Source organism: Helianthus annuus, chromosome 1, assembly GCF_002127325.2.
Source record: "Helianthus annuus cultivar XRQ/B chromosome 1, HanXRQr2.0-SUNRISE, whole genome shotgun sequence".
NCBI classification, from domain to species: Eukaryota; Viridiplantae; Streptophyta; class Magnoliopsida; order Asterales; family Asteraceae; genus Helianthus; species Helianthus annuus.
In genome coordinates this window covers 2736658-2747419 of record NC_035433.2, presented here as the reverse complement: position 1 = coordinate 2747419, position 10762 = coordinate 2736658, and the positions used below count along the sequence as shown (strand labels likewise).

Genomic DNA, 10762 nt, shown 5'->3' with positions numbered 1-10762 from the left:
TTATTCATCGATTATGTAGGAGATCTAGTAACCGCTCATGTATATATGTAAGACAAATGTAATCATGTACAGATTACCAATTTCTGAATACAGAACAAGAATACGTTTACTCTCAAAACCCTAATTTACATTATACCCAATATATATTACCAATTTAGAACTAGTTTTCATTTATTAAACCTCATCAAGATGCACATAAAATAATTTCGGATATCCAAATACTTCAAGCTCATCTTTGGTGGGAATAGTACCACATAACCGATTGGAGTTATGTAAAAGAAGGTTAGGTTATTGAGGAAGCCAAACGTCGATAGGAGATAACCGGTGATATCAACATTGTTATCATAGTGAAGACATGGATGGAAAAGGCATTAGGGTTGCTATAGTTGGTAAAAATGGTGGATTTCTAATTTTCTATGCTTTGAGTGCAATGTAGGTTTTTCAGAGTTTTGGGTTTCAAAAACAAGAATGATACATTATCGCATTTAGATAGCATTGGTAAACATATATTTTTTTAGAACGATAGACTCACACACTAGCTAAATCTACTCCTTACTCCTAAATATTACACCAAAGTTCATTACTAGACTAGAACAACATTGGTATATATTAGATACAATATATTAGAGCTTTAAGATTTTTGTCAATCTTCTTTTTGGTTCACACTTCTGGTTTATGCAGCCATATCTTAATAGGTTGCCGGCTTCCTTTAAGGCCCTAGTATCTTATTAGTAATTTCATAAAAAATAATGAAAACTGTGTAAGGTGTATAATCATTAATTAAAATATCTATAATACATAAATAAACTATAACTAATATATTAAGTTACTAATAAACTTTTGTAATATCAATTATTTACACCTAACCTATAAATTAAATAAACTATAAACTAATATATTAAGTTGCTAATATTTTTTTCAATGTCAACTATCTACACCTAACCTGTAAACCAACCCATTTAGAAGTCAACGATGGAATATAAGGATAGGACCCCTTTGCCCTTGCCGGGCTTTGCATGAGTATATTTACAAATGAACTGCCACTAGTCACGTTGATGCTTAGATAACTTCTGTTTCCTCTTCTTCAAGCTCCGTTATGGCAGAAAACATCTCAGGAGCTTCACTCATACTTCAATGGCTGAGATTCATCTTGTTTTCACCATGCCCACAAAGAGCACTCTTATCCACCGTTGATCTCATCTTCTTGCTCACCCTCTTTGTTTTTGCTGTTCAAAAACTCTATTCAAGATTCACCTCCAACACATCTTCTGTTAATGAACCTCTTATCACTAAAAGTAGAGTCACTGTCAATACCAACATTTGGTTTAAGTTATCTGCGTTTGTTACAGCCGTATTAACTGTTTTGTCGATTATTTCTTCAATTTTGGCATTCACACAAGATACCCAAATGACATGGAAGCTGATAGATGGAATTTGTTGGTTAATTCAAGCTATATCTTTCTTTGCAATCACAATATTAATCATCCATGAAAAGAGAGTTCAAGCTGCAACTCATCCACTGTCTCTAAGGGTGTTTTGGGGAGTTAATTTCATTGTTATTGCTCTGTTGGCTTCTTCCAGCATTGTCTGGCTAGTTTCTGGAACCGAAAACACTTCACCTTTCGAATTCGACGACATAATTTCATTAATATGTCTACCCTTTTCGGCTTTCCTATTGATTGTATCCATAACTGGATCAACTGGAATCATTGTGATGAATGAATCTGAATTAGAGGCTGATGAGTTGCACAAGTCAACGGAAGTGACTGGATGGGCATCGGCTTCAATCGTTTCAAAAGTCTTCTGGCTGTGGATTAACCCATTGTTGAAGAAAGGATATGAAACCCCTCTTAAACTAGAGGACATCCCAATGCTTTCGCCAGAACATCGGGCAGAAAAATTGTCTAAGCTGTTTAAACAAAACTGGCCTAAGCCTCAAGAAAACCTAAAACATCCGGTCCAGATCACGTTGATTCGTTGTTTCTGGAAAGATGTCGTGTTCACAGCATTTCTTGCACTTGTAAGAGTGTCTGTCACATATGTTGGGCCTTTGTTGATCCAAAGATTCGTGGATTACACTTCGGGAAAGAGAACATCACCATACGAGGGGTATTACTTGATACTAACCCTTCTTGTTGCAAAGTTTATTGAAGTTTTGACATCCCACCAGTTCAATTTTCATTCCCAGAAGCTTGGAATGTTGATTCGGTCGACGCTGATAACTTCATTGTACAAAAAGGGGTTACACCTCTCGTGTTCAGCTCGACAATCACATGGTGTTGGACAGATAGTGAACTACATGGCTGTAGATGCTCAACAGCTCTCTGATATGATGGTTCATTTGCATGTTATTTGGATTCTGCCCCTCCAAGTTTCTGTGACATTAGCTATTCTTTACTCATACATTGGCCTGCCAACTGTGGTCGCGTTAATTGGACTCTTGGTGGCTGTGATCTATGTGGTTATGGGTACGAAACGAAACAACAGGTTCCAGGTCAGTATAATGCAAAATCGCGACTTGAGGATGAAAGCCACAAATGATATGCTAAATTACATGAGGGTGATTAAGTTCCATGCATGGGAAGAACACTTCAACAAGAGGATTCAAGCCTTTCGCGAGTCTGAATATGGTTGGCTTACCAAATTCATGTTCTCCGTTTGTGGAAATGTAATTGTTTTATGGAGTACCCCTTTGTTTGTTTCTTCGCTCACCTTTGGAAGCGCAATATTGCTTGGGATCCCACTTGATGCAGGGACAGTTTTCACTGCCATGTCGTTGTTCAAGAACTTGCAAGATCCTATTCGTACGTTGCCTCAGTCAATGATAGCCCTGTCTCAGGCCATGATCTCGTTGGGAAGATTGGACGGGTTCATGCTGAGTAAGGAGTTGGATGAGGGAGCGGTGGAGAGGCAGGAGGGTTGCAGTGGCAGCACGGCGGTGGAGGTCAAAGATGGGTCTTTTAGCTGGGACGATGAAGCTGCCGATGGTGCTGTAGTCAAGAATTTGAACTTTGAGATCAAGAATGGTGAACTTGCAGCAATTGTTGGATCTGTGGGGTCCGGGAAGTCATCTCTTCTTTCATCCGTTATTGGCGAAATGCACAAAATCTCTGGAAAGGTACACCATTAAACTTTGTCAAATTCAACAAAACATTGTGTAAACTTTGCTACTGCTGACGTTATAACAGGTGAGGGTATGTGGGAGCACTGCATATGTTGCACAAACAGCATGGATTCAAAATGGGACAATCCAAGACAACATTATGTTTGGTTTACCGATGGACAGACAGAAATACAAGGAAGTAATAAAAAACTGTTGCTTGGAGAAAGACTTGGAAATGATGGAACTTGGAGATCAAACAGAGATCGGAGAGCGTGGGATTAATCTCAGTGGTGGCCAGAAGCAGCGGATTCAACTTGCACGCGCTGTTTATCAAGATTGTGACATTTATCTTCTTGATGATATCTTTAGCGCCGTTGATGCTCACACGGGTTCAGAAATATTCAAGGTAATCATTGTAGGATCAAAGTTTATGTTTCTTTATGGATGTATAAAATTTAGTTTTTCGTAATCTTTGCAGGACTGTGTGCGGGGAGCCCTTAAAAACAAGACAATCTTGCTGGTCACTCACCAAGTTGATTTCCTACATAATGTTGATCTGATCTTAGTAAATATCATAATCTCTGATCTTATCTACTGTTTGTATGTTCATACTTGAATTTAACTTGAACTGAGTTAGGTTATGCGAGATGGGATGATTGTTCAATCAGGAAAGTATGATGAACTACTAGAATCTGGTTTGGATTTCAAAAGTTTAGTTTCCGCCCATGAGACCTCTATGCAGCTAGTTGAAATGGAGCTTATTACATCAGATAAATCCGCACCTAGACGTCTTCAAAAATCCCCTAGCCTACAACCTCTGAAGGGAGATCAGAAGGCCATAGGAGGATCTAAATCTGGTTCTATTATAGGTACATCAAAGCTGATCAAAGAAGAGGAGAGGGAAACAGGAAGAATCAGCTTAGGTGTCTATAAGGTTTATGTCACTGAAGCGTTTGGATGGTGGGGTGTGCTTATTGTTTTGTTGTTCTCGTTATTGTGGCTAGCCGCACAGATGTCAAGCGATTACTGGTTGGCATATGAAACTTCTGATGATCGCGCTGCCTCTTTCAACCCTTCTCTGTTTATAGAAGTTTATACAGCTATAGCGGGAGTTTCTTTCCTTATGGTATCTGGTAGAGTCATTTCTTCAATGGTCCTTGGGTTTCAAACATGTCAGATTTTCTTTAAGCAGATTCTTAATAGCATACTTCATGCTCCCATGTCATTTTTTGACTCTACACCTTCTGGAAGGATTCTTACTAGGGTAAAGATTCTCATAACATTCTTTTTTTGGCAAGTTGATCAAGTTGGACTTACAACTAGCAGTTATTAAGAGTTACTGAATGATCCTATGCTAATTTGTTTAATCTTTTCAGGCATCAAGTGATCAAACCAACATCGATGTTTTCCTTCCTTTTGCAATGAGCATGGCTCTTTCTATGTACATAACATTGATTGGCATTATTATCATCACTTGTCAGTACGCATGGCCTACTGTGTTCTTACTGATTCCACTCGGTTGGCTCAATATCCGGTGCCGGGTATGTTTAATAATTGTTATGTAGTTAGTGAACAATTAGATTTGAACTGTTGAACTTATGAACTGATTTTTTCCAGGGCTTCTTTCTTGCAACATCTCGTGAACTAACACGACTTGACTCGATCACAAAAGCACCTGTTATTCACCATTTCTCAGAGAGTATCTCAGGTGTTATGACGATAAGATGCTTTAGGAAGCAGGACAGATTTCTCCAAGAAAATGTTGATCGAGTGAACGGAAATTTGAGAATGGATTTCCACAACAATGGATCCAATGAGTGGTTAGGATTTCATTTGGAGTTCATTGGAAGCTTATTTCTATGTATTTCCACTACTTTCATGATCCTCTTGCCTAGCAGCATTGTTAAACCAGGTATATATGCATCTAAAACACCATGTTTCTTTTGCTACTTAAGATAATTAATCATGAATTGGATTACAGAAAATGTTGGATTATCACTCTCGTACGGATTGTCACTCAACGGAGCTTTGTTTTGGGCTTTATACATGAGCTGTTTGGTAGAAAACCGGATGGTTTCTGTTGAAAGAATTAAACAGTTCACAAACATACCCTCAGAAGCCGAATGGGTGAAAAAAGATAATACCCCTCCTTCAAACTGGCCTTCTCATGGCAATGTAGAGCTCAAAGATTTGCAGGTGACATGCCAACATAATAATTTGTTGCAAATCAAACTACATACTAGTTTTTAAGAGTAATATCATTTAAATTTGTTGCATGTTTATTTTTATAACAGGTTAAATATCGTCCAAACACGCCTTTAGTGATTAAAGGGATCAACCTAAGCATCAATGGAGGTGAAAAGATTGGTATGGTTGGTAGAACTGGTGGTGGGAAATCAACTCTTATCCAAGTTCTGTTTAGGTTGGTGGAGCCATCTGGTGGAAGTATAACCATTGATGGCATCAACATCTCGACCCTCGGATTACATGATCTCAGGTCACGGTTTGGGATCATTCCTCAAGAACCAATCCTATTTGAAGGCACAATTAGAAGCAATATTGACCCCATTGGTCAACATTCTGATGAAGAAATCTGGAGGGTAATCTTATATCCTGTTTTTTTTTAGATTCTTGCTAGATTCTTTCCCCATGGCCTTTCCTCGATTGGTTCATCTGATGCGAGTGTTTGTTTTGCAGAGCCTTGAACGGTGCCAGCTTAACGATGTTGTCGCTTCAAAACCTGGTAAACTAGATTCTGCAGGTACTAGAAATCGACCTGAAGATACATTTTCTTAGTTCATAGAATTAAAACTCATGTTTTTTTGTTCTTTAGTTGTTGGTAATGGAGATAACTGGAGCGTGGGACAACGACAACTTCTATGTTTAGGAAGAGTGATGCTGAAGCACAGCAGGCTGTTGTTCATGGACGAAGCAACAGCTTCTGTGGATTCACAAACAGATGCTGTAATTCAGAAGATCATACGCGAGGACTTTGCTGACTGTACCGTCATCAGCATTGCTCACAGAATACCAACCGTTATGGACTGTGATCGTGTTCTAGTCATTGATGCTGGTAAATCTTGTTCTTATCTTAAAAACATGTCCGTGTTAGATTTGTGGGTTTGAACTTAAACTCGAACTCGTTTGATGGAAACAGGTTATGCTAAAGAATTTGATAAACCTTCACGGTTGATTGAGAGACCTTCGCTGTTTGGCGCATTGTTTCAGGAGTATGCAAACCGGTCTGCTGGGTTATGAACTATTACATGTTTTAATATCTATTATAGTTATTATTATTTGATTTATCATCTATCTTTGAGTTTGTTTGTCAATCATTATATAGAGTTATTAGGGGGGAGGGGGTGGTCATCACTTGCAAAAATTCCATCACTCACAACATCCAATCAAGTTCCGCCATGTCATCAACCATTTTTCCATCACTCACAATCTTTTTTAGTGGCAATGGTCATCACTCACAACACCTAACACTAAACCCTCACACCCCCTCACATCCATTAATCACTCACAAGCCATAACGCGTGAAAAAACTTCACGGAAACAATCCATCACTCGTTGAAGAAAAGAGTGGCGGTGGTTTGTTTGTTCCCACCACGCGTGGAAGAAAGTTCATCACGGGAGAAAATGGCACCGCCCCCAGTCCCCTTAGAAATCAACCTCACTAATGATTGAGGGATGGAACGTTCTATTAATACACAAGAATTACATAATCATCTCCTGTGATTAAGGAGAGTGAATCAGAAATAAAGGGAAATAATATATTTACAATAAACCATAATATCTACAATATCTTTTTTACTTAACACCCCCCTTCAATCGTAACAGTGGCGGTCCAAGGCGTAGCGTTGTGCAAAAGACTTCAAACTGAGCGCGCGGAAGACTTTTTGTAAAAATGTCAGCCACCTGAAGATTCGTTGGAACAAATTCCATATGAAGGTTGCCAGAATGAATCGGTTCACGAATAAAGTGATAACCCAAGTCGATGTGTTTTGCACATTTATGTGAAACTGGGTTTTGAGTCATAACAAAGCACTCTTATTATCGCATAGTAGAGTAGGACGACCAGCTGGTAAGGCATGCAACTCTTGTAATAAATGAGTTATCCTGACAAGTTCAACAGGAGTATTTGCCATAGCTCGATATTCAGACTCACAACTCGACCTAGAGACCGTAGGTTGCTTCTTAGCACCCCAAGACACTAGGTTGCCCCCAAGCAAAATAGAATAACCATACGTCGAGCGTCGTGTATCCAGACAACGTACCCAATCTGCATCGGAATAACCAAGGATAGTGCGTTGGTGTGGGCGACTGTAGTAGTACCGATGACATACGATAGAAGATGTTTAATAATTCTAAAATGATATATAGTGTTACTGTGAAGAAACTGAGACAATTGATTGGCAGCATATGATAAATCTGGTCTCGTAATTGTCAAGTATTGCAAAGGACCAACTAAAGAACGATAAAGTGTAGGATCAGAGTAAGATATACCATTAGCAGTAAAGGATTCATGCAGGGCTTATTAGAAGGAACGATTAAACTTAATTAAAGTTTATGATATGTACATGTATTTATATTTGTATAAGTTAGAACTCGGATCATGATAATATGTTATGGTGGGTATGATAAGCGGGTATAATTCAAAAACTGCCTATGACAGTTTTCCCGCCACAATTAACCGCCATAACTACTAGTATTTATATGAAAGGGCCGGCAACATTAACCGGCACCAAGACATTCAATTATTTCCGGTTATTGTTTGTCCATTTGTTCATCTTTTCGATCGTTCAATTATGTCTAAAGTTTCCGCTGTCAACAAGAGTATGCATCATCTGAATGATGATGATTCGATTGAACAAGTTTCAATCCCAACATGTGGTATCAGAGCCACGGCGACAACCCTTCCTTGCCAACACTGTCAAGATGAAGAAACTAAACTGCAGAAGAGAAATCATCGGACAAAGTTGTGTTTTTACTGTCATCGTCCAGGCCACTTCATATATGACTGCAAATCAAAGGAAAACGACGAAAACACACAACTTATCTCTCAAGCGGTAAATGCAGGGATACGAAAACAAAGGGAATCTGCAGAAGATAGAAACGAGATGATTGTGACAGGATCTGAAGGCGGTACATGGGGAGATATATGGTATGTTAGTCTTTCATTTACACAACACTATGCCGGTAATCTAAATGTTTTCAAACGTATCAAACATTTGGTGGGGGTTGAAACAAACTCGGGGGAAAACGATTTCCTGTTTATGCGGGGCATAGGGGTTGTAGAAGTCAAGTCCAATAATGAAAGGCTGTTGATTCAAGGTGTCTTATACACACCGGAATTAGATAGGAATGTACTCAGTTTAAGTCAATTGACAATGCAAGGGTTTACGGTTAAAAAGGACGGAGACACTTGCAAAATATTTCCTATGTTCTCATCTCCTATCAATAACACTGTGAATGAAATAACGGGGCTATCAAAAGAAGATGAACTAGGCCTAAAAGAAAAACAAAAGGTGATAAGGTTGAATGATGTAAATGAAAAATACAAAGAGGAATATCTTAATTCCTATTTTGAAGATTTGCACGTTTCCTCCGATGAAACGGATTGGAGTGTGATGGTTATAAGGGCCTTGGAATTCAATGATTTTAAAGATTGTGTAAACCTGTTAAATATGTTAGAAGATGGAAAGTTTGTGTTTCATTACAAGTATGAACTAGAAAAGAAGTTCGAAGAAATGGTGTCTTGGTTTGTCATAAGTTTTCTGGGCATAACCACGAGACCTATGCCACCGGTGATGGATGACTGAGAACAGAAAGATAGACTTGCTGAGTCTGTATATGATTGTGGAGCGGGATGGTGGTTACAACAGTGTAACCGAAGATAATCTCTGGCCAATTATCGCTAGAGACATGGGTTATGAATACAAGGATGGTGAGTACATGCGGACCGTTTATGCCATGTATATGGATATCCTAGTGTATTATTTCAAGTTTAAAGACGTGCAAGCAAGAGCCTACAACTCAGAAAGAATGAAGGGAAGGGAAGACGTGCCTGAATGCAGCCGTGGAAGGAGCACAAGTGCTGAAGAAATCAAGGAGGTGACTGGAATGGAAACCTATGCGCTGTATGCTGAAAACAGTTGGGAAGGAGCATGGAATGCACACAAGAAAAGAAGGAAATTCAACTTTGATCATGCAAGGAAAGCTGTTGAAGAAGCAAATGCAAGTGTTCTTAAGGGTGCTGCCAAACGTAATTAAGTTTAGGGGGAAGTATTAGAAGGAACGATTAAACTTAATTAAAGTTTATGATATGTACATGTATTTATATTTGTATAAGTTAGAACTCGGATCATGATAATATGTTATGGTGGGTATGATAAGCGGGTATAATTCAAAAACTGCCTATGACAGTTTTCCCGCCACAATTAACCGCCATAACTACTAGTATTTATATGAAAGGGCCGGCAACATTAACCGGCACCAAGACATTCAATTATTTCCGGTTATTGTTTGTCCATTTGTTCATCTTTTCGATCGTTCAATTATGTCTAAAGTTTCCGCTGTCAACAAGAGTATGCATCATCTGAATGATGATGATTCGATTGAACAAGTTTCAATCCCAACAGGGCTAGTGGAGTGGTAACCAATTTAGAATCATAGAGATTAGCACGTAAAAGAATGTCTTTAGCATACTTTGCTTGTGTGAGGAAAAGACCAGATTCAGTGTAAACAACTTCAAGGCCCAAAAAATAGTTTAAGTCCCCAAGATCTTTGATAGCAAACTCTAATGAAGATGGGAAATAAAGGTGCGGATGACGTTGCCATCATTGCCTGTAAGCGTGAGAACATAAGCATACACTAATAGATAGATGATGCAAGAATTTTTTTCGAAGAATAAAAAGAGATGTATCCTCATGGCTACATGTAAGTCCATAAGAGAGAAGGAATATGCTTAAACGTTGAAACCCAACATGTGGAGCTTGCTTTAGTCCATAAAGTGCCTTCAATAACTTGCAAACATGATTTGGATATTGAAAATGTGCAAATCCAGGAGGTTGCCCCATAAAGACTATTTCAGTCATGTGGCCATCCAAGAAGACATTCTTGACATCGAACTGATGCGGCTTCCGGTTATTAAGAATGGCAAGTAATAGGACAATACGAACCGTGGAAGCTTTAACTATAGGACCGAAGGTATGAGAGTAATTAAGCCCGATACTTGTGTAAAACCTTGAGCCACGAAGCGTGCCTGATAACGCTCAATAGTTGCATCTGAATGATACTTAACACGAAATACCCATTTAGAGCATATTTGTATAGGACGGACGTGTCCAGGTTTGATTTTGTTTTAAAGCCTCTATCTCATCAACCATTGCTTCCATCCATAGTGGATCCTTCGCGGATTTAAAACTACGCGGTTCAGTAACAAAGGTTAAGGCAACATATAGAGCATACGTGTGAAGTGAGGCAAGATCAGCTTTATATTTCAGTTTATAAACTCCTGCCTTTGATCTTGTGATCATCGGATGAGTATTGTCGGTTGAAGTATTAACCACAGATGGTTCAATTAGAGTTGTTGCAGCTGGTGCAATGTTATCAGCGGTCGTGAAGGCTGAAGTTGAGCCAACCGGCCCAGTAGGC

General features: G+C 38.9%; 1 protein-coding gene across 1 annotated transcript; it reads left to right on the top strand.

Annotated features, from left to right (window-relative positions):
* The first annotated feature begins 355 nt into the window (after positions 1-355).
* LOC110899391 (ABC transporter C family member 4) lies at positions 356-6435 on the top strand. The gene is made up of 12 exons (XM_022146273.2): positions 356-385; positions 1064-3118; positions 3189-3509; positions 3582-3668; positions 3741-4367; positions 4480-4644; positions 4721-5015; positions 5085-5299; positions 5398-5703; positions 5801-5864; positions 5937-6176; positions 6261-6435. The coding sequence occupies exons 1-12, from the start codon at positions 356-358 to the stop codon at positions 6359-6361; spliced, it is 4506 nt and encodes a 1501-aa protein (XP_022001965.2). The 3' UTR covers positions 6362-6435.
* The last annotated feature ends 4327 nt before the right edge of the window (positions 6436-10762 follow it).

What these genes read in the sequence shown, in the direction of transcription:
- LOC110899391 (XM_022146273.2), top strand. Translation starts at nt 356, where the DNA reads ATGGATGGAAAAGGCATTAGGGTTGCTATA. An exon ending in AAGGCATTAGGGTTGCTATA is followed by an intron (nt 386 to 1,063) that starts GTTGGTAAAAAT and finishes GTTGATGCTTAG; the next exon opens with ATAACTTCTGTTTCCTCTTC. An exon ending in ATAATGTTGATCTGATCTTA is followed by an intron (nt 3,669 to 3,740) that starts GTAAATATCATA and finishes GAACTGAGTTAG; the next exon opens with GTTATGCGAGATGGGATGAT.